The 25,154-nt window shown below is 37.4% G+C and overlaps 1 protein-coding gene across 8 annotated transcripts in view; it reads left to right on the top strand.

The window, feature by feature from the left end:
* LOC127454906 (molybdenum cofactor biosynthesis protein 1-like) overlaps positions 1-25,154 on the top strand; it is a 37,704-nt gene that overhangs the window by 3,049 nt on the left and 9,501 nt on the right. For 3 of the 8 annotated variants that reach the window (XM_051722428.1, XM_051722426.1, XM_051722431.1), the window contains exons 3-10: positions 569-736; positions 2,950-3,114; positions 3,931-3,992; positions 16,093-16,204; positions 18,311-18,423; positions 19,308-19,418; positions 19,525-19,645; positions 21,485-21,532. In XM_051722428.1, the coding sequence (XP_051578388.1) occupies positions 569-736; positions 2,950-3,114; positions 3,931-3,992; positions 16,093-16,204; positions 18,311-18,423; positions 19,308-19,418; positions 19,525-19,645; positions 21,485-21,532 (900 nt within the window). Of the gene's footprint in view, positions 1-568; positions 737-2,949; positions 3,115-3,930; positions 3,993-16,092; positions 16,205-18,310; positions 18,424-19,307; positions 19,419-19,524; positions 19,646-21,484; positions 23,815-25,154 lie in introns of those variants that run through there. The other 5 variants (XM_051722433.1, XM_051722434.1, XM_051722429.1 and 2 more) reach the window with 4 other exon arrangements.

The following is a 25,154-nucleotide window of genomic DNA, read 5'->3' as shown; positions in this document are numbered from 1 at the left end:
AAAGCACCACTGAAAACACTGTTTGTCTGACCTCGGGAGTGTGTGTACATCAATTAGGTATTCGAGGCTGTATATTGCAATGATTTTACCACGGGTAAAGGGTATTTATGGGTAACCCTCTCACCCAGTGTAAAATGATTGTAATGTACAGGCTTGAGGTGCTTATTGCTTTCATAAAATGGTGGCAACAGCAATATGATCAAAAATGTGCAAATAATACAATAATAAAATTCTTCTGCCAAGTATTAAAGTTTATTAGTGTAACTGTATAATATAGACTTGGTGCTGTAATATAGCGTTCAATTGCTGTGTGTGCATATATAAGCTATTTTACAATGGTTTAGAAACATGGCTCATCTGTTTTTAAGGAGCTTTCACTTTTTTTTTGACTGATCCAATGCTTTTACCCCCAGACTACTTATAATGTTTAACAAAATTAAGGAATTGTTCTTTGGACAAATACAATACTTATAGACCAGGGAACATCTAGCATTATCTGACTTTGCTCAGAACTACAAATATGACCCAATGTTAAAGACATGTTAAAAGAGTATGTTCTGTTTCTCAGGTCAGTACTGTATGCCTGAGGAGGGGGTAAAGCTCACCCCTCGCTCCCAGCTCTTAACAGCAGAAGAGGTGCTGACGGTAGCCAGACTCTTTGTAAGAGAGGGGGTGACCAAGATACGCTTGACTGGAGGAGAACCCTTCATTCGCCCAGATGTTTTACATATAATTAGTAAGTTGAAGCTGAAGATTGTTTGAATTTTTTTCACCCCTTGTAAATGATGTCTCTCGAATGCTGTTTTACTTTAACTCATAACACAGTAGGAATGTTGACATCTTGAAATCTGCATCTTTAACAGGGCAATCCTTAAACTTGAGCATGGCCCCAAGTTACTCCAGGATGACTGACTATGTAACAACAGACAAGACCAAACACCCATCCAAGTTGGATAAAACATCAGAAATTGGATGTGTGCTTTAGCTACTATTTGAATTATAAGGGGCTGTTCACACAGGATACATTCTTGCGGTCAAAACAGCTAGACAGAGTGCGACTGAATGGAGACAAATCTCAATAGGAATCTCAATACAAATTTTTTTAACTTTCAAACTACTTTTAACCTGATGCAGTGTCTAAAAACACATCTTTCATGGCAGAACACTAAAAACCAGCTAGACATTACAGAGTCAAATAATAATGACATTAAATGGTAAAATAAACAACTTTTTCAACAAAATGGTTAAATAGAAAAATGTGTTGTTCTTAAAGTTGCAGTATGTAAGATTCAGAAACTCTTGTTATTAATGACACCTGTGGCCTTTAAGTGAACTGCAGCCAGCTACCTGTTGCTCGTGCACACACTCCATAGGGATGCGAGCAAGCATCGACCAAAACAATGACATAACGTACAAAGAGGCTGAACGTGATTCACCGACATCATGCTGACAGATGAGGTAGCATAATTAAAATTACACAGTTATGATTGTTTTACTACAAACTTTGAAACTGCATATTATATTTTACTCTCCAGTGGGATAAAATAAAGTGTGGATTAAGGTCTGACTATGCAAGACTGCAGTTTGAAGTAATCACATTTCTTTGCATAGGCTATCGTATAAATGTCAATGTCGGCGTTACCTAGCTAACCAGCTTTATCAATAGCTGTTAGCTAAATTTGGTGGATGATGACAGTAGCTGTTTATAAAATAGACTGTACATTATAAATATGTTGACACAATTCAGTATTGATGTGATTCTATCACAACTGTCATTTTGATATATCAATGCGCTATTGTTTTATAATAATATAATGTATATATTTTCTGTATAACCAAGTTACGTTACACTAATGAATGGAGCTTTTTGCATTATCTTGAACATTGTCTAGCATTAATTTAATGTATTATTGTAGTTTACCTTGCTGAATAATTACAGATTAACATTGACATTAACCTGACTTTTAGTATAAAGAGAAGATCGTTGAAATTATTTGAAAGTTACGAAGCAAGGTAGCTTGCAATTCGTCAGCGTTAGTAGGCAAGATAAAATTAACCCCGAGCAGGCTGGGCAGCTGTTTTCTATGTAAACAAGCGGCATAAAATTACAGCCCCTATCTACTTGAATGGAGAAAGACTGAAATCTCCATAATGGTTGGTCAAGATTACGATCAAAGAACATATTTATAATCAGAAGTAAAATCTGACAAAAATGGTATCATGTATTGTGCATCTTAAAAATAAAAACAACGCTATTTTTCAGGCTGGTTCAGCTAAAGCGCATGCATGTTCTCGAGTTAACTGACTGGCGATGTCTGTATATAAAAGGTGATTGGCTCTTTTACATGTAAGGCGGGACTTCCTTTGCTACATCTGTTGGCCGTTGGGTGTTCCAATTTCTCGTAATTATTTTAATACCAGTGGTCCGTCTCTTCAAAACTGTCTCTGCTACACTGCAGTGGTTTACAAGCTCTGTGGGTTCATTGAGCCATATGTGACACACATACTTCTACATTCACCTTTCAGCTAGAATGTTTCGATTTCATGTTTTAGACATTCTTGGTGCTAACCAGATTAATACTACTCATGTAAATTGTTTAGACTTACAATATACACTGGACATTATTTTAACATTAGAGACTCACATTATATGAGCCCAACTTGCATCATGTCCAGTCACAGGCACAAGGAGTGAGCAAAAATGCAGAACTAATTTTGTGAAGTCAGTTAATTGTAATGCAAATTAAGTCAATGTTGCGGTGAGACCAGCACTGATAGGCATGCTGTTGTCATGTGCTTATCGCCATGTGCTTTTTGTCTCATATGGTTTAAGATCAAACGTTCTCCTGCAAAATGCATAATGGAAGAAAATGTGACAGTTAGAAACAGTAATCTTAACCCTTTAACTACATTTAATGATTGACAGTTTCACTTTTGTCTTTCCCCCAGCAGAACTGAGGAAGTTGGAGGGTCTGAAGACCATTGCAGTGACCACTAACGGCATGAATTTAGCCCGACTGTTGCCTGGTCTTAAGAAAGCTGGAGTGGATCTTCTCAACATCAGCCTGGACTCTCTAGTACCTACCAAATTTGAGTTCATTGTTAGACGCAAAGGTATAAGATGCTCTTGATCAGTCCAGAAATAAAAAATATACATCAAAGCACATGCCAGTGCTACAGATTTCTTGTACAAGGAAAACTTATATCAGGTTCATGACATGAGTTTATCTTCTTCCAGGATAGATATAGATGGGTGCAGACCCAATTTAAAAAAAAATAATTGCTGGTCACCATCATACTGTGTGGTGTATTTTGAATGCTGGTCCACAATACAGTGTGTACGAGTTCTTAGTTTTCCAACATTACCAGAAAAAATATATTGGTTGACGAACTTCACCATCTAAGTTTTGCTGTGGAACAACATGGCTGTGCTGGTCCACCAGATAACCTGCACCAAACCAGCACTAACCAACCTAGACCAGCAAGGGAATTACAGGCATTATGTGTCCTGGATGAAAGCCACTGGCTAGCAGCACAAAGGTGGAAGCATAATGTACTGTAATTAATAACTTCTAAATAAATAACTTAATAATAATAATAATTAATGGCTTTAGCATTTGAATAATAACTTCAGTCTGCAGTATCTACACTTTTGTTCTCTGCAATATCTAACTTTTTTTTATTACTTTTATGTGCTTTCTATTACAATTTGAGTATCAAAATATTTGTCAAGGTTGAACCTCCATATTTCAATGAAATGTGATTTGTAAAGTTTTCTTATGACAGTAATTTGTATTAAACTGGCACATTCAGGCTCAGATACAAGGAATTACTCTAAAATAGGCTGAAGTGTATACAGACATTTAGGTAAACATAATTAGCCAAATTAAAAAAAAAAATCTAATAATTTGCACTTTATGCCTTTTGCAGGGTTTCATAAAGTGATGGAAAGTATTGAGAAGGCCATTGAAATGGGCTACAATCCAGTCAAGGTAACATACCTGTCTTAAACCTTTCTTTTACAAAGGAGATGGATATTTGATGCTGTGCAACTTTTCAGCTTAAGAAGTGGGTTTGCAGCCCTAAAAGTTTGTTTATTAGTGCAACAACTCAAGAGTTATAAATAACAACTGATACTTTGTTATAAATATGAAAGCATTGAGACCTATACTGGAATCGCATTAGTCTGATATTGTGCTCATGTACTGGTACTCGAACTCCAATGTTTCACCATCATTTCAGTTATAAGTAAAGCTGTGAATAATTAGTTAAAAATATTTAATTGAATCACAGTGTTTTGTGAATAATCGCAATTAATCATACATTAAAACAAACATTAAAATATAATCATAAATATATTTACATTATACATTGTCCCAAAGAACTTGCAAGGAATTGGTAAGTCATAATTTATTTTAAATATTTAAATATGTACATGTTGAAATATTCAAATGTTATTTGAGGATAGAGTTAAATTCAGGGACTAAAAACGGTTCAAGGAACGAAAACCAAAAAACGGACGAAATCTTTAGCAGAACATAACCGAAAACCGGAACAAAGTGATTTTCAATTATTCCGGAGTGAAAACGTTATTTTTAAATGCTGGTAACCGGTTATAACCGGTTAATTTTGCTCCGATAATCTTTTCATGAAACTAAAGGCGAAAGGGTTTATCACAGTAAATTTTTGGAACTACACTATTCATGTTGCCGGAAAAAAGTAAACATGTGCTTTGATCCTGAAGGAAAATGCTGCATCACACATTTCTTTGCCTAATCACCCACCCCTTAGTGCAGAGTTAAAAGAACGTTATTAACTGTTCTTTTATTTTGTCCTAACCGGTAACCTTTTGGAAAGGAGGCCGTAGAACTTCTGAACCAGAATGAAAAAATACTGTTTTTGCTCAGAATGAACTGAAATGAAAAACATTTAGTTTTTAGTCCCTGGTTAAAGTAGACACATTTTTACAGGTATAAATCTTTGATTCAAGTATATGTAGACATGCTGTAATTTAAAGTTTGGCAAAATCTTCTGGTGTTTTCCAGAGGACTTTAAATAACTGGATCAATTGGGCAGATTCAGTGGACTACTTGCTTAACTGCTTCTGCGTTCTGTGTAGTGCGACCCAGGCGTTTCTGGGTACAGCGTTCCGTGCACCTACATGCAGATATTTATTCATGGGAAGGCAGATTATTTCTACTTTTTAGGGCTTTCAGTTGATTTAAAACAATAAATCATGTTTTTGGCGTTAACGTGAGTATATAACCTGCATCAGTCTGGCCCACATTTTAGCGTGTGTTTCATTCATTGACGATATTTCATAACTTTTGAGCTTCAACAATAAATTCCTCCATGCAACGATTGCAAATGACTTTAGTTTGGCTAAATGTCCCAGATAGATTGATTTATAAAAGCCATTCTCTTACTCTTACCTGGCCTTAAAAACCACAGAATGAAAGTTTATTGTCAATTTTAATAAATACATTAACTGTGCTAAAATACAGTATATACAGTAAAAGCACTACACATTTAATCAATTTCAAATGTTATAACTTATTGTCTTTGGCAGCTTTTATACTTATCCATTTACATTTTAATGTATAGCAATATACAGTACTTATCAATGAAACAATGACACAAAATAGAGATTAAAAAACATTTAATAAAAACTGGGTGAGGGTCTCATGGGTGCCATGCGAGGGTCGGATGTGTGAACAGTTTTAATAATATTTGTGTCACAAACCGGTGAGATTTGATATACCCTGATCCTTAATTGTTTTGGGAAACCAATATGTCAAAGAATTCAAAATCCTCGGGCTCTGGAGATATTAAAAACACTTATGTGCTCGGGCTGATTCCCCTGAGAAACGGGCCAGAAGCCCCGGACTCAGTTCGGATGGTGAACTGAATGAAATCCGGCGTGAATTGATGAATGTGTCGGCAATGCTAACGAAGGTTGTTGCGGACTTGGAGGATCTGGCTGTAATACGTCGATCGATCACGGCCATAGAGACGAAATTCACTGAGATGGTTACAAGAGTTGCAGATGTTGAGAAACAGAATGATTATCTGGAGTCATCGGAGAGGGAATTAGCTGCTAATCCGCTAGCGACCAAGATAGATTTGGAGCAGATTTTGGAGAAAAACTGGAGGATTTGGAGAATCATAATTGACGAAACAACGTCCGACTTGTTGGAATTCCTAAGCATGAAGAAGGCAGAGATATGGTAAAATTCCTTGACTGGCTCTTTCCAAGTCTGATCGACATAACAGGCCATAAGCTGGAAATCGATCGAGCTCACGGAGTTCCGGCTCGGAGGTCCGCTGAGGGAGACAGGCTCCGATCAATTCTGGCCAAATTTCTGAGATCATTCGATAAAGATCTTGTGTTACGCGAGGCGAGGAGTAAAGGAAGACTTTCTTGGAAGAACCACAGCGTTTTCTTGTTTCCAGAATTTGCGAATTCGATGAGAGAAACGTGATCGATTCAAGGTATGCAAGAAACTCTTACATCAACAGAAGGTTGCTTTTGCTCTGATGTTTCCGGCAAAACTGAGAATATATACTAAGGATGGCCGCAAAATATTTACATGCCCACAGTAAGCTATGTCCTTTATAAAGACAATCGAGTGAGTAAGCCATTTGGTGATTTTCATGTTGCTGCCTAGTGTGTCTGACTCAGTGAAAATTCACTTGACTGTCCGAGGAAACTGGGCACCTTTTTTGTTCTATTGTGTTGGTTCCGCCTAGCGGCTGGAGTTTTGTGGAGTAACACTCCCTCGGCACAGTTGTGGATGAATCTGCTCATTCTTGGTGCTTATGCCTCCTATCGGCTGGAGTTTGTTTTGTGGAATATTTCTTGCAGGACATTGGAGTGATTAGGGCATGTGTTGCACTCGTGTAACGACCGAATGGACCGGCTCACTGAACATTCATTTGACTGCCTGAGGAACTGAACGGCCCCCTTTTGTTTTGTGTGTGTGTGTGTGCCAGTTCCACTAGCGGCTGGAATTTGTTTTGTGGAGGAACACACCTTCGGGCAATCTACACGTTTTTTGTGTTTTTTCCACTTATTGGCTGGAGTTTGTTTTATAGATTATTTTCTGTTGGGTAATTCTGTCTCACAAAATTTGTATAGAAACACCGGACTTGAGCAGGCCAACGGTAAAGTTGTTGCAGGGGCTCTCATAGACGTACATGGACTGTTTGAGTTTACAGGGATGGACGCTGGTTGGTGCTTTCATCCACAGAGTTATTGCGCACATTTTTCTTTTTTCTGTTCGTTTGGTTCTGGGGGAAGTTCGGGGTTTGACTGTTGCACTAATGTTTTAATGTGGTCGTTATAATTGTATTTTTGTTATACAATCTATTTTTTCTAATATGTCAAAATGTCAAATGTTAATAAGAGTGGATTGTCTCTCTCCACGTGGAATGTGAATGGGTTGGGGCACCCCATAAAAAGAAGGAAGGTTATTTCTTTTCTTAAACGTAAGAAATATGATATAGTGTTTCTTCAAGAAACGCATCTTTCCCAGCAGGAAGCTGAAAAATTTGGGAAGATATGGGGTGGACATATTTTCTTTAGTGCTGGCTCAAGTAAGAGCAGGGGAGTCATTACATTGATAAGTAAACATCTACAATTCAATTGTCTCAAACAGATTAAAGATAAATTAGGAAGTCACTAGAACTAGGGGCAAAGGTTGATTTTGGCTAATATCTACGCACCTAATGCTGATGATCATGGCTTTTTTTATAGATCTTGAAGGGATGTTGCAAGTCTCTGGCACCCCTCATGATATAATATTGGGAGGAGACTTTAATCTTTTGATGGACTCAGTCCTTGATCATAGTAAAGCAAAAGTGTGTAAGCCCCCTAGGGCAACAGTGACGCTTCACAGGATGTGTAAAAATCTTGGTCTTACAGATATTTGGAGACTTTTGAACCCATCTGGGAGGGACTATGCATTCTTTTCATCAGTCCATAAGATTTATTCTAGAATAGATTTTTTTTTTTTATATCTAAGTCCCTCATTTCATCTGATGTTGATTGCTCAATCGGAAACATCTTAGTCTCAGATCACACCCTGGTGAGTTTAGAGGTGATTCCACATACAGAGAAAAAAAAATCATATAGTTGGCGCTTTAATGTATCCCTTTTGCAAAATCCTGATTTCCAACAAATGTTAAAGGCTGAAACCAATGTTTATATGGAGACCAGCTGGTCCTCAGGATCCTCTGTGGCCATGGCTTGGGAGGCACTTAAGGCGGTTCTTAGGGGTCGGATCATACAGTAAGCCTCATTCATCAAAAAATCCAAAGCACGAGAACTCGTGTAGTTGGAAGGGAATATTAAAAATGCTGAGGCAGAGCTGAAGCGCTGAATGTCGTCTGATGGCCTCAGAGAATTGACCCGATTGAAATACAGATATAATACTCTTTTGTCGCGGAAGGTGGAGTTTTGGCTATTCAGGGCAAGACAGTCATACTTTGAGTCAGGGGACAAAGCAGGGAAGCTTTTGGCTAGATATATAAAGGAGAAAGTGTCTTTATCTACCATTTCCTCAGTGAAATCTGCTGGTGGTGAAATATTTACCTCGGCCACTGATATTAATAATACTTTTAAAGAATTCTATTTTGATCTCTATAGTTCCACCTCTTCATCTACTGATGAAGATATTAGGAACTTTGTGGAACCATTAGAACTTCCTAAACTGACGACTGAGCAAAAAAATTATTTTGATTCTGAGATAATCTTGGAGATTGGCGAGGTAATCAAGGCCTTGCCTTCAGGTAAGTCTCCAGGGCCAGACGGTTTTGCCACTGAAATTTTTAGATCTTATGCTACAGAACTGGCTCCACATTTGTTAGAAGTTTATACAGAATCATTAAAGAATGGAAAGCTTCCGCCAACCATGACACAAGCTCGGATCAGTCTGATTCTTAAAAAGGACAAAGATCCAAGCGAGTGTAAGAGTTACTGTCCAATTTACCTGATTCAGCTAGATGTAAAATGTTTTTTATAAAATTCTGGCTAACCAATTAAGTAAAGTTATGACATCTCTTATACATATAGATCAGGTGGGGTTTATTCAGGGCCGTAGCTCTTCTGATAACATTATGCATTTCATCAATATCATGTGGTCAGTGGCGAATGATTAGACTCTGGTCGCTGCCATCTCACTTGACACCGAAAATGGATTTGATATGGTAGAATGGGATTATCTTTTTAAGGTTTTGGAAATATACGGGTTTGGGAATACTTTTATTGGATGGATTAAGTTACTTTATAGACACCTGGTAGCGGCAGTACAAACAAATGGATTCATTTCAGATTATTTTACTTTGGATAGGGGCACCCGGCAGGGTTGCCCTCTTTCCCCATTATTGTTCTGTCTTGCCCTGGAACCATTAGCAGCCGCAATAAGAAAGGAGGATGATTTTCCAGGGGTGGTGGCGGAGTTGTGCGTAACGTGTTTCATCAGAAAGTGCGTAGAGGATGTTGTTCCGTCCAAAACAATACGGATCTACCGAACCAGAAACCTTGGATTAATAGCAATGTTCGCATGGCACTTAATGCGCGGACCTCCGCTTTTAATTCCGGGAATGTGGAGGAGCATAAACAAGCCAGTTATGCCCTCCGAAAAACTATCAGAGCAGCAAAACGCCAGTACAGGAACAAGATTGGAGGACAGTTTAACACCACCAACTCTAGAAGCATGTGGCAGGGAATTGATATCATCACGGACTTTAAAGGGAATAAAAACTCCGCCCGTGAACACTGCTGCCTCTCTCCCGGATGAGCTAAATACTTTTTATGCATGGTTCGAGGGAAATAACACCGCCCTCGCAGAGAGAGCTCTCGCGGCCGAACCTACAGAGGTTAGTTCACTCTCCGTCTCTGTAGCGGATGTAACCCGATCCTTCCGACGGGTGAATATCCGTAAAGCCGTGGGTCCAGACGGCATTCCGGGCCGCGTCATCAGAGCATGCGCGAACCAACTGGCTGGTGTTTTTACGGACATTTTCAACCTTTCCCTCTCTTTGTCTGTAGTCCCCACATGCTTTAAAACGTCCACCATTGTGCCTGTACCAAAGCAATCCAAAATCACTTGCTTAAATGACTGACGTCCTGTTGCTCTGACCCCCATCAACAGCAAATGCTTTGAGAGACTAATCAGAGATTACATCTGCTCTGTGCTGCCTCCCTCACTGGACCCATTGCAGTTTGCTTACTGCAACAACCACTCCACTGATGATGCCATTGCATCTACCCTACACACTGTTCTCTCCCACCTGGAAAAAAGGAACACACGTGTGAGAATGCTGTTTGTAGACTACAGCTCTGCATTCAACACCATAGTGCCCTCCAAGCTTGATGAGAAGCTCCGGGTTCTGGGCTTAAACAGCTCGCTGTGCAGCTGGATCCTTGACTTCCTGTCAAGCAGACACCAGGTGGTTAGAATGGGCAGTAACATCTCCTCATCACTGACCCTCAACACTGGAGCCCCGCAGGGCTGTGTTCTTAGCCCACTCCTGTATTCCCTGTACACACATGACTGTGTGGCAACACATAGCTCCAATGCCATCATTAAGTTTTCTGATGATACGATGGTGGTATGTCTGATCACTGACTATGATGAAACAGCCTACAGAGAGGAGGTGCACACTCTGACATGCTGGTGTCAAGAGCACAACCTCTCCCTCAATGTCAGTAAGACAAAGGAGCTTGTGGTGGACTTCAGAAGAAAAGACAGAGAACACAGTCCCATCACCATCAATGGAGCACCAGTGGAGAGAGTCAGCAGCTTCAAGTTCCTGGGTGTCCACGTCACTGAGGAACTCACATGGTCCGTCCACACTGAGGCCGTCGTGAAGAAGGCTCATCAGCGCCTCTTCTTCCTGAGACGGCTGAGGAAGTTTGGAATGAACCGCCACATCCTCACACGGTTCTACACCAGCACTGTAGAGAGCATCCTGACTGGCTGCATCTCCACCTGGTACGGCAATAGCACCGCCCACAACCGCAAAGCCCTGCAAAGGGTGGTGCGAACTGCCAGACACTTCATCGGAGGTGAGCTTCGCTCCCTCCAGGACATATACACCAGGCGGTGTGTGAAAAAAGCTTGGAGGATCATCAGAGACTCCAGCCACCCGAGCCATGGGCTGCTCTCACTGCTACCATTAGGCAGGCGGTATCGCAGCATCAGGACCTGCACCAGCCGACTTCATGACAGCTTCTTCCCCCAACTCTTGATCTCTCACGATCAATATACATCAGCACTGCACTTTATTAATCTTATTATCTCACACTGGACTGTCATAATTATATTCTCTTAACAACACACTGGCAACTGACTATCAACCGACAGCCTGAATGTCAATACAGTACAGTACAATACAACCTACTGTACATTTTATATATAATTTATTTTTTATTTTTTTTTGTTTTATAATGTGTATTTTATATTGTGTGTATTGTAGAACATACATTGTATATTATTTTTTGTATATTGTGTTGTGTGTAATTATGTGTATATTAGATTTTAAATTGTGTTGTGTAAATTTGATGTTTATTGTAGTTTGGTATATGTCTCATCACTGTCACGACTGCAATGTTGCTCGGAACTGCACCCAAGAATTTCACACACTATTGCACTTATGTATATGGTTGTGTGACAATAAAAGTGATTTGATTTGATTTTGATTTAAGCTTTTGCTTTACGAAGATGATATTTTATTATTTGTCTCCAACCCCACTAGATCTATGCCTTGCCTCCACAGGATTATTAATTCCTCTCTAAATTCTCAGGATACAGAGTCATTTGGTCTAAATCTGAAGCTTTGGCTCTGACAGCGTACTGCCCAGTAACGGCTTTTCAACTGGGCGCCTTCCAGTGGCCCAAACAGGGCACTAACTATTTGGGCATTTTATTTCCTGCAGTTTTGTGTGATTTAGTTAGTTAATTTTGACCCCTTAATAAAAAGATTTTTGAGCGATGTGTGTAGGTGGACTTCATTACATTTATCTATAATTGGGAAGGTTAATGTTATTAAAATTAATTGTATTCCAAAATTCAACTACCTTTTACAATCTCTCCCTGTAGATGTCCCCCTCTCTTATTTCACGCAATTTGATAGCATAGTGAAGTCCTTCATTTGGAATGGTAAACGTCCCAGATTACATTTCAATAAATTACATTGGCCGATTGACAAATGTGGGCTAGGCCTACCCACAATTTTGTTTTATTATTATGCATTTGGTCTCAGACATTTGGCTCATTGGTCACTTCCACCTGAGAGAGCCCCTCCCTGGTTTTGTATTAAACAGCAGTTCCTTGCCCCTATTTCGCCATTGCAAACCCTTTCTATTAAACTATCCGAAGAAGTTAAGTCACATCCCGTTATCTCACATTTGCACGCAGTATGGACAAAAGTGTCCAGAGTGTTTAATTTGGACATTTATTTAAATGTTGCCTCGAGCATATGGCGGAACCCAAAATTACGTATTAATAAGTCCCCTTTCTGTTGGTCAGAGTGGATTGTGAGGGGGGTTACTGCACTCGGTGACCTATATGAGAGTGGAGTGTTGAGATCTTTTGAAAATTTGGTTCAACATTTTAAGACTCCTATATCTCAGTTCTTTTGATATTTACAGCTGCGCCACCTGCTCTGTACTATCTTTGGGAGTAGCATACACCCCCCTTAAGTGGCAGATACTCTGGAAGTGGTGATTACTGCTTTTGGAAAAGGTCATGAGGCATTGGTGTATTACTCCCTGTTAATTCAGAGTCTGGGGGACGGAGCTTCAACTTCTCAAGAGATTGTGGGAGAAAGATTTAAATTTGGTATTGGAGGAGGGAGTGTGGGCTTGGATTCTAAAAAAACATCAAGTCTACATCTAGAGATGCAAGGGTCCGTCTGATGCCATTTAAGATTTTGCATTGATTCTGTTGGAACCCCTTTAGATTGTAAAGGCTTGGTCTTAAAGACACCCACCTGCTGGCAGTGCCAATCAGAAGACGGGGACACAACACATGTTTTTTGGGGATGTGTTAAGATCCAAGAATTTGGGGTGGCGGCATTCGAGGAGGTGATTTTTAGAGGGCTGGGAAAATGGGATTTGTTTGTCAGGAAGTGGGGTGGATATTTGGCTTTTTTAGAGGGTTCTCAGGGAGGGGCAGTGGAGAAGGATTTGTAATTTAGTTGGGTATTTGTATTCTTGATGTTGTTTGAAAGTATATATATATATATATATATATATATATATATATATATATATATATTTTTTTTTTAATGTTTTTTAATTAATAAAAAAATAAAATAATAATAATGTTCTAATTGTTGGTGACCACTGTAGTGCGTGTTTGTGTTGGGTGGGGGGGTTTAATGTATATAACCGATTCTGTAATTTATGTTATGTTTGTATGATTTATGTATGGTATCAAAAAAACTGTTAGTTTAAAAAAAAAAAAATCTGGGTCATGCATGCATTCATCAGGTCTCTCTGTCCTCCCTCAATAATAGAGCATTGCAGTGTTTGTGCAGATATTTAATTCAAAAAGCGCTTGTGCTGACACCCTTTAGTAGTCTCCTATAACCTTCTGTCATTTGCGGTTCAAGCTGATTTGTTTGAATAGTCATTTGAGGTCTGCTACAGACCTCCATGTGAGGAGAAATGGTGAAATGCACTTGGAATGTATACCAGCCATTGCTTTCTCAGATCGGCTTGGGCTGAATTAAAGCTCTGAAAACTGTTCTTCCACTGAATTTTAAATACACTGTACTTAGTAATGTTCAGAATATTTCTTCTCCTGTTTCTGAAAGTGTCCGGACCATAAAATCTTCCTCCGAACACTCATTTTAAGAGGAGTTTTGGGAACTAGGCAACTACAGCACATTGTAAATGCATGTAACCGGAAACTAGCAAGTCAGACTATTTCAAAGCGAAAGTATGTCACGAGGCTCAGTGCAAGCAGTCCATTTTGGAAAGATAAACTTAATTGTATATTTCTAGTGCATTATACAGTTGAAGTCAGAAGTTTACATACACCTTAGCCAAATACATTTAAACTCAGTTTTTCACAATTCTGACATTTAGTTGTAGAAAACATTCCCTGTCTTAGGTCAGTTAGGATCACTGCTTTATTTTAAGAATGTGAAACGTCAGAATAAAAGCAGAGAGAATGATTTAATTCAGCTTTTATTTCTTTCATCACATTCCCAGTGGGTCAGAAGTTTACATACAATTTGTTAGTATTTGGAAGCATTGCCTTTAAATTGTTTAACTTGGTTCAAACGTTTTGGGTAGCCTTCCACAAGCTTCTCACAATAAATTGCTGGAATTTGGCTCATTCCTCCAGACAGAACTGGTGTAACTGAGCCAGGTTTGTAGGCCTCCTTGCTCGCACATGCTTTTTCACAATTTTTCTGTCGGATTGAGGTCGGGGCTTTGTGATGGCCACTACAATACCTTGACTTTGTTGTCCTTAAGCCATTTTGCCACAACTTTGGAGGTATGCTTGGGGTCATTGTCCATTTGGAAGACCCATTTGTGAACGAGCTTTAACTTATGGCTGATGCCTTGAGATGTTGCTTCAATATATCCACATAATTTTCCTTCCTCATGATGCCATCTATTTTGTGAAGTACACCAATCCCTCCTTCAGCAAAGCACCACCACAACATGATGCTGCCACCCCCATGCTTCACGGTTGGGATGGTGTTCTTCAGCTTGCAAGCCTCACCATTTTTCCTCCAAACATAGCGATGGTCATTATGGCCAAAAAGTTCATTTTTTGTTTCATCAGACCAGAGGAAATTTCTCCAAAAAGTAAGATCTTTGTCCCCATGAGCACTTGAAAACTGTAGTCTGGCATTTTATGGTGGTTTTGGAGCATTGGCTTCTTCCTTACTGAGCAGCATTTCAGGTTATGTCGATATAGGACTCGTTTTAGTGTGGATATAGATACTTGTCACCTGTTTCCTCCAGCATCTTCACAAGGTCCTTTGCTGTTGTTTTGGGATTGATTTGCACTTTTCACACTAAACTACGTTCATCTCTAGGAGACAGAATGCATCTCCTTCCTGAGCGGTATGATGGCTGCGTGGTCCCATGGTGTTTATACTTGCGTAGAATTGTTTGTACAGATGAACGTGTTACCTTCAGGCATTTGAAAATTGCTCCCAAGGATGAACCAGACTTGTGGAGGTGCACAATTTTTGTCAAGCAAAGAGGCACTAAGTTTGAAGGTTGGCCTTAAAATACATCCACAGGTACACCTCCAATTGACTCCAAATAGCCTATCAGAAGCTAATTTTCTGGAATTTTCCAAGCTGTTTAAAGGCACAGTTAACTTAGTGAATGTGAACTTCTGACCCACTGGAATTGTGATATAGTTAATTAAAAGTGAAACAATCTGTCTGTAAACAATTGTTGGAAAAATTACTCATGTCATGCACAAAGTATATGTCCTAAACGACTTGCCAAAATTATAGTTTGCTAATATGAAATCTGTGGAGTGGTTAAAAAATGAGTTCTAATGACTTCAACCTAAGTGTATGTAAACTTCTGACTTAAACTGTACAAACCAAATTGAATGCTGAAGCTTCATTTGCTGTTTTGAATCTCAAATTATTATTTTCTCTAAACATTAGTGAAGTTTCTGGAAGTAAAAAAATAAAAAAAATAAAAAAAAAAACAGACACTGCATTGATTAACATGTTAAAAAGTCAACTAAATTTCCAATCTATAATTATAAGGTTTAAGAAATGACATGGACTGTAATACTCGGCTGTTAAAAATAATAATAAACACACTATTACCCTCAAATGTTTGTCACTGTACTGTACTGTAGTTGCATTATTACTAAATGTCACTAATACAGTATTGGCGAATACCTATAATAAAATATCTGTACTCTTAATTTTTTTTATTAACGCATCCCTAGTTATAAGGTGTCGTTTTGTATCATGTCATCTGAAATGTCATTAGAACTTATTTGCATCCCAGCCAAAACTCTTTGTAGTTTATCCTTAGAAACTTTTCTTTTTAACTCATTGCATGGTTGAGTGAATTTTTGACTGTGCTCTCAGGTGAACTGTGTGGTCATGAGAGGTCTCAATGAAGACGAGCTCCTGGATTTTGTGGCACTGACAGAGAGGAAACCCTTGGATGTGAGATTCATAGAGTACATGCCTTTCGATGGTAAGATCGTGTTGTGATGACAAGCCAAGTTGAATTGCTATCTATTCTATATATATTCTCAACAATATACAAACAAAAGAAAAAAAAACTCTAAAGACTACTAAACTGATTAAACAACAATGCGTCGAAACAAGTTTTAACTTTGTTTTCTCAATGACAGTGACAATGAAGCTGAATAATTCAATAGATTTGTCCTTGTGGGGCAGATTTAGAGTTTGATTCTCTGGAGCCACTAGCAGAAGCTGATATGTAACTCATTGTAGAGGTTCTTGACCTGAGGGTTAATAACTACAGTAATCACTCTAAAACAAACTGATTAGATACTGATCAATGGAGCCGTTTGTCAGAAGGTGTGCAAACAATGACTTATCAACCTCACCTCACCTTACATGTGGTGAAACTATAAATGGCTCCAAAAAAAAAAAAAAAAAAAAGAAAGAAAAGAAAATGTTTTGAAACAATTAAAAATAGATACTTTGACTGAGCATTGGGAATGCTGGTTTTTAAGTTTTTTTTTTTTTGTTGTTGTTTTTTATATATATATTTCTAGTACGTTTTTAAGAGTAAGGTCACCAAAGTTTTTGACATGTATTATACTAGCGCTGGAAAAACTAACTGTTATCAAAGACCTGAAGTTAGTTGTGTTAAAAACCCCATGGAATTGTTTGAATCCATTTTTTTTTTCTTGTGCTCATTTTTCTATTGAAACAGGAAGTTGGTGCAGGACATATTAAAGGTTGTTTGTTTTTGGGTCAAGGTCTGCAATATTAGCAAACCATGCCTGGCAAAATCACGATTTGCTACTTGTTGTTGCTAGTTGGTGGCAGGTGGTATTTATAATGAAAGGGGAGTGCACGTATTTTGGTCCCTTTTCCTGGAAGAGAAAAACTCTAAATATTAAATGCCTACATCTGTTAAAAGTTTATTTAGCAAACTTTTGGAATTACAGCACATAGCTGACCTAAAAACTGACAGACATTGACTAAAAGGAACAAACCACCAATTTTGAAACCACCAAATATCTCATTTTAAGCAGTAACGGTTGTAGTCAATAAAATACAATAACTGGAATTCTTCATTTAACCCTAGAATACATATGCATCCATACCCCCCTAAAATGCATATATGGGTTAAAAAAGACCCAGGTGAAATCTAGATGCTTATTCTTTTTAAAACTACTTACATGTTCAAGGACAATTAAGTGTAATAATTATGTTATTAATAATTTGTTTTTAAATGGTTGATATATATTTTTTTATTAAATTCTGAGTTTCATATACATTGAAAATTAAGTTGGACTTTTGGGTGATAGTGTAAAAAAGGCTGTATAACAGAAATATGGGTAATCTCCATGTTTAGTGGTAAAATATTAAATGTCTCAACCCTACCCACACATATAAGCACAATGGACCAGGATAAAAAATAAATTTTAATTTTTTGTTTTTAACATAAAAGTTATAAACTTTATTTACTCTATTTAGCCCATATAGCTATATTTGTTGTTCAGAGTAGTGGGGCATAAAATAAAAAAAGTTGTATGTTCAAACACATTAAGAAGTGGTCAAGTGGTCACTATTACCATTGTGCCTTTGCTGTGTACTAGGCATCTAACCTCGGGTTGCTCCATGGGGGCTGTCCCTGGAATAGATATAATGTCATGCACTTTGGATAAAAGAATTGGCTGAATGGCAACTTGCAAACTATACATAAATATGGATGTGAACATAGTATTAACATATTTAATTACATAACAAACAGAAACTGAAAACAACAGAGTACTACAAGAGTTAAATGCATTGAACACCATAGTAAACATATATGGGTCATATAGGACCCATGCATTCTAGGGGGAGTGAGTATCTTATAAGTAAAAAAAATAATCAACTAAATGTAAAAAAATAAAAATGTAGATGGCCATGCATTTTTTACACACATATGCATTCTAGTTTTAAAATTGATTTGTTTTATTATTGATAATGGACATCATTTGGACATCAAATAAAACAGTTGTATCCATTTTTAGAAATCACTCCATTTCATGATACAGCAATATAAAGCAGTTTAATGTTGTTTTAAGTAACTTGACAAATCATGCTCTTTCTGTAGGTAACAGATGGAACTTCAAGAAGATGGTGAGTTATCAGGAGATGTTGGACTGTATAAAGCAGAAATGGCCAAATCTAGAGCCTGTGCCTGGTGAAGAAACGGACACGGCCAAGGTCAGCTTATGTACAGATAGATAAATTAATCATTTGTTGTGAATCATTCTCAATGTCAAGTTCTCACTGGAGCTCATTTGAGAATATTGTTTGTTTGGCTTAGTGCTGGGGGTCAATTTGTTATCAGGTTTATACCTGTAAGTAACAGTCTGTCTCCCATGAGCATTGTTACTGTGCAATTGTTATTTATTGGTCTGTATGTTGGTTGGTAGCTATTTTCATAACTTTTCGTACCCACGTTGTTAAAAACCCAAATGTGTACCACGGTTACATTTTCATCTGAACGTTTTCGAAGATCATCAGATAAGACCATACTAAAATAATTGGAGGATTTAAAAAAATATTATTGGCTATAATGCCTTCAAAGATAGTAGAATAATTGTATGATGGGATTTTTGTGTTTGGTCAGTGGCTAATGCCTTACTACACATGACTTAATTTTAGGAAGCAATTTTTTGTGTGTTCATAAATTTTTTTCTTTTTGTATCATGGTAACCCCACTGACAATCATAATCAGTTATTTTTATGTAAATATACTGTATATGAACAATTATTAATTTACATTATTACTTTGTTCAATTTATGTTAAGCATGCTATATTTTACATTAACTTTTTTACACTGGTAAAATGCAGCTGCATTTAAGAGCAGTGACATGCATATTTTTTACTATTACAAGTTACAGTTAAAAAGTGTTTTTAAACATATGGTTTACTATAGTAATTGTGTACTGCAGTTGACAATTTTTTGCCACCTGAAAGTGAGACATCCACCATTATAGAATAACTGTCCTTTGTAATCTTGAGTCATCTTGTTAAGGCTTTTTATGAATGTTATGTCAGTGTATAAGCCCTTTATGTTTGTTTCTGTGCTGTACGGTCACAGGCGTTTAGAGTACCTGGATTTCAGGGCCAGCTGGGCTTCATTACCTCCATGTCAGACCATTTCTGTGGCTCTTGCAACCGCCTGCGCATCACGGCCGATGGCAACCTCAAGGTACAAGCAGTTTGTGTATTTATGATAATTGTTAAATATTTTCACTTACCTGTCTGTGCAGTGTAGGCTTGTGTTTAATGTTTCGGCCTGTGTTGGCACACTATAGGTGTGTTTGTTTGGGAACTCAGAGGTGTCTTTGAGGGATTGTTTGCGCTCTGGTGCATCTGAAGAAGAACTGTTAGACATCATTGGGGCAGCGGTGAGGAGGAAGAAGAAACAGCATGCAGGTACTCACACACTCGATGTGTCATATCCTTATTATAATCTCATTAAAGGCAAGAGAGATGAAGGTCACAGGCAAGGTTCCATTTTAGGTAGGATGCTGCTTTAGAAGGAAGGTGCCTATGTAGACAGTAAACAGCAAGGCAACTCTAAGATTTGGAACAGAGCCATAATCTTTTTCAGACTCTTTGATAGACTCATCTTGACATCCAGCTAATGATTCCCTGATATTAAAGAATAGGGCTGGGTATTGATACAGATTTTCAGATTCATTTTGATTCTGACTTACAAGCTCTTGATTCAGATAGATTTAGATTTAGATTTATTTGGGTATATTTCAATTATAATGTCCATTTTGCTAACAAATTAAATAAACTCTCCCTCTCAGCTAATTCTGTGAATTAGACAGGGGACCTTCTCACTTGGTACATTATGAAAAATTGATTTTACAAATTTTATTTTATCATTAGTTTTTCATCATTTTGGCCACATTTTCGCTTTTTCAAATTCCATTATTCCATCAATAAATATGATGTCTAGAAATTAGGGCTGTCAGTCGATAAAATGTTTTAATCGAATTAATTACATGGTATGCCGATTAATTAATAAAATTAATTGCAATTAATCGCATACATAAATATTTGCAGAGAAAGCCCCTCAAATAACACTAATTCAATATATAATGATGAAATAATTATAAATAGTTATATTGAAGTAATTATATATATATATATATATATATATATATATATATATATATATATATATATATATATATATATACTGTGTATATATATATATATATATATATATATATATATATATATACTGTATATATATATATATATATATATACTGTATATATAAAATACAGAAAATGAGTTAAGCATTAAAAAAGACAGTACAAAAAGTAGCTTTAGAGTGCAATAGATTGTTAATTTCCATATTATTGAGCATAAGCCTAGAATTTGCAGAAATGCACTCTTGGCATTTTCTCAACCAACTTCTTGAGGTATCACCCTTGGATGCTTTTTATACAGTATTGAAGGAGTTCCTGTATATGCTGGGCACTTATTGGTTGCTTTATTATTTGGTTCAAGTCATCCATTTCAAAAACTTTTGTAATTAAATAAATTAATATGTTAGCACAATTATATTTTTGTCTGCAAAACAAATTCAAACATTTAAACATACTAGATCTAAAGGTTTTTAAGATCATGAGAAACATTTCAGTCAAGTGACCCGAAACGTTTGAACTGCAGTATGCATAATTTTTTACTATTTACAAGAATTTACATTGAAATGTGGAACAAGTGCTAAAATGGTAGTCTCTTTAAAAATAGCAGTGGTTGAGTGAGCGTCTCACAAAAGTGTTTTGGTTAAGCGCTTAATGAGAATGGAGTCGTATGGCTAATTTACTGTATCACTGCTTTGTGGGATTAGACTTAAATCTTTCTATTTATGTTGTTTTTGATCAACAACTGACAAAGAACAGAAATGGTATTAAAAGAGACATTATTCAATGACAAATGGATTGTGTGGATCTCATCTTTGGACACACTTTACACAGAACGAGTCAAACCAAACTCTCAACGTGCAGTGAAAGGATCTCAGTACTAAACTTCTTTGTCACTAGTTTGCATATGTGAGTGATATACCTGAATTGTAGAGGGCTGCGCATAGAAAAAGATTGATCTTGAGATCTTGGGTATGGGATTGTTCAAATTTAAACTTTTAAAATAAATCTTAAATTCACTAATCAATAATAAGTTCACATCTTATCCTGCCCTTTGGTTTCTTTGAATTGAAGTATATGATAACTCTATTCTTTTCTTTGTCTTCAGGGATGTTCAATATATCTCAGATGAAGAACCGGCCGATGATCCTCATTGGTGGGTGATGCTTCTGTACGTAATACACTTCCTACCTGACTCTCTTTTCACACCTTCTGTCCTTCTCTGGATTATTCACTCAGATTAGAAGAATAGTTCACCCAAAGATAAAAATTGTCACTTACTCAACTTCATGTCATTACAAACCTATGTGATTTTTCTGTCCTTAATGGAACACAAAAGGCCATATTTTCAAGAATGCTTCTTTTCCATATAATGAAAGCTGATCAGAGTCTGTCAAACTTCAAAAAGAACAAAACTGCACTGTATAGTAGTGCACTACATTCCAAGTATTTTTAAGTAATACAATATCGTTTTGGGTGAGGAACAGACCAAAATTTAAATTGTTATTCACTGAAAATCTTGCAAAACATCTCTGAAAAGACCTGACTGATGCAGAATAACTGCGGGTTGAGGGATAAATTAGGTGTATGCCTGGCTGAAGAGATGTCTTTAGTCTAGACTTAAACTGAGAGTGTGTGTCTGAGTCCCAAAAAAGTGAGAAGTTAATAATATTGAGAAGAGGTTCTTAGATTACAGGAAACACCTCTTTCAGTGGCTTAGTTGGTATAGGATCTAGCATCCATGTTGTTGCTTTTGATGTTTTAATAAGTTTTCTTTGCTCTTCCTGACCTACTGTATGACAGCGAAGGACTGAAGTTGCTCATAGGGAATACTATGAGACACTGTCTTCTAAAGTGTTGTGGTATACAGTTGAATAATTCCAATTTTCTTTCTGCTGGTCTCAAATTTATGTAGTAAATAAATTCGTAATGTTGTTATTACTATGTAGGGATGGAATATCTAGTTCAGAAGAAACTTTGTTCCTTGTCAATTTAGCCATGGTACTGAAGAAATACCTAGGATTGTTATAGTTATTTTCTATGAGTTTGCTAAAATATGCAGACCTGGCAGCTTATAGAGCCTGTCTGTAGCTAGAGACACCATCCTTCCATGCACCGCGAAACACCTGCAATTTTGTACTCTTCCAGTAGTGTTCCATTTTCCAAGCTGCTTTCATGATTTTGATCATTGTACTGCAGTGCGAGCTTTTATCTTTAACTTTCTTTAATCGAAGGTGGCGACACTATCTAGAGTGCAAGAGAATGTTGTATCCATATTTTCTGTGACTAGTATAGTTATTTTTAGTGGTTGAAAGAATAGTTCTACCCGATCGATAACGAGTTGCCGATTGAGTGACCTTAGCTAAGCGCAACATGCAAGAGACTAAGAAATTATCTTGAGATGTTATCGCTCAGTGGAAGAATTGCTATATTATCAACATTAACTCCATAAAAACATAATAAAATCAAGTGTATGATTAGGGGTGTGCGATATGACGATATTAGATCATGAAGGATTAAAATGTCTCCACGAGCTGCCTTTACAGAGAGATTGTTAGTATCGTACTACAGAGCACATTCTATCAGTTGCGCCCCCATCCCAACATGCAACGCGACGTACCTTCAAATCCCCTATTTAGCAACGTAGCGGCATGGAAGACGGAGGAGGAGTTGGTCCCTAAAAAGAATTCAACATTGGTAATATGGAACTGGTTTGGATTTTCCAAAACCGCCAGGCGCAAACCACAGTTATTCGCAAATGTTGCGAAGATAAGATTCGCACTTCGGATGGCAACACGACAGACCTTTTTAACCACCTCAAAAGAAAGCACCCGAAAGAGTATGCTGACAGTCAAACTGTGAGGGGATCCCATGAGTGCATCGGCTACTGAAGCAGGCATTTGAGAAAGGCACTCCGTATGACAGGACAAGTAAGCGCTGGAAAGAGGTAACTGATGCAGTGACATTTTACCTGGCCAAGGATATGATTTCCATAAAACTGTGGAAAATGAGGGCTTCAAAATCTGCTCAAAATAGTTGATGAGATACCCAGCTGCAAATATTTTTCCACCATGGCCATTCCACGGCTGTACTCCGAATGCCGCAAAACAGAATTGAACACAAAATTAAAAACGTTCAGTTATTTGCTACAACAGCTGATTTATGGTCAAGCTGCACTTCAGAACCTTATCTGAGTCTGAACATTCATTTCATTCATGACTGGAAGCTGTGCAGTATGTGTCTACAAACAACATACTTCCCACAAGACCACATGGGGGAGCTCATAGCACAAGGCCTGAGGGAAGCGCTTGAATGTTGGAGACTGAAAGAGGAGAAACTGCATGACCAAAGACAGTGGGGCTAACATGGTGAGAGCCTTGGACCTCAAAAGCTGGACTCATCTGCAGTGCTTTGGGCACAGACTTCACCTAGCCATTGGTGAGTGAAACTAAAATAAAATATTGCCACTGGCATTCAGATAAGGAGTTTGTTCATAATAACAATACTGTTATATTAATAAAATAACTACAAATTACAGTAGGAACACAGAGCAGAGTAAAATTATGAGATTAGTCTACAATATAAATTACATTTTATTATATTTAAATGTTTTGTATATGAAAAAATATATAGTATTGTAGAACAATCAGTTTGGTTTCAATAAAATAGTACAATTTAAAAATACAAACATTTTTGAATTAATATTTACAGTGTGCTTTAGGTTAAATCTGATTAATAAATCTTATTCTCTTTTTTTTTTTTTTTTTTTTTTATTAGAAAAAAGTGCCAAAGGCCCTCATGTTGATCGCATAACATCTCTCTGCAAGAAAGTGGTCAATACATTCTCTTTCAGCTGGAAGAAAAAGAGGGACTTGAGTAAGGCTCAAACTGAGCTGAAACTACTTCAGCAGAAACTCATCACCGATTCACCAACACGATGGGGTTCCAGACTCAACATGATTGAGAGAGTGTTTGACCAGGAAAATGCCATTTCTCAGGTCCTGAAGGCAGACAAGAAGACGAGGCATTTGGTGCCATCATGGCAAGACATTGATGTGGAGTCTTTGAAGAAGGCACTGAGTCCACTAAGTGACTTCACTGATGCACTCTCAGGTGAGGACTATGTGAGTGTGTCCACTTCAAAAGAATTAAACTTGCACCCTGACCTCTGAGTAAAACCAGGAACAACGCTTTAATTGTAGCAACACTTCCTTGACCCTACAGATGAGGCTCAATGTTTATAACAATAACCTGGGGGAGTAGACTTTTTTTAACTAATACAGTATATTCATCTGATTTAAGCCAGGTTTCTGTCAAACAGAGCACATCCAAACTATGATCTGTCATCATTTCATGTACATTTTGTGTTTTGGATGAAAGAGATCTAATGTTAAGTAGCCCAAACTTTTTTAGATGTTTATCTTCAATTTTTATTTTTATATTTATTTATTTTATTTTTTTCATTTTCTAATTTGACATCAATCAATTTTTTTCTAAATGACAATGGTTTCGTGTTTAGTTGTTCAGGGAACAGACACAGTCTCTATATGATATCTAAGTGTTATAGTCTCTATGTGTAGTAGTTTATATGACCTACATAACATCTCAAGGCAGCTAGCAGATGATCGGTTAAGCCAGTCTGTCTGCTTCATGACCTGGGCCCCAGTGAGTCAAACACTAACATTAGCACTATATGAGTCAAATTACTAGACAGTAGAGCTGCAATTTCCATAGATGAATGGAGTCCATCTCTCTTTAGCAGTTCAGGTCAATCCCAA

The sequence above is a fragment of the Myxocyprinus asiaticus genome, chromosome 17 (assembly GCF_019703515.2).
Source record: "Myxocyprinus asiaticus isolate MX2 ecotype Aquarium Trade chromosome 17, UBuf_Myxa_2, whole genome shotgun sequence".
NCBI classification, from domain to species: domain Eukaryota; kingdom Metazoa; phylum Chordata; class Actinopteri; order Cypriniformes; family Catostomidae; genus Myxocyprinus; species Myxocyprinus asiaticus.
This window is presented reverse-complemented; position numbering and strand designations above follow the sequence as displayed.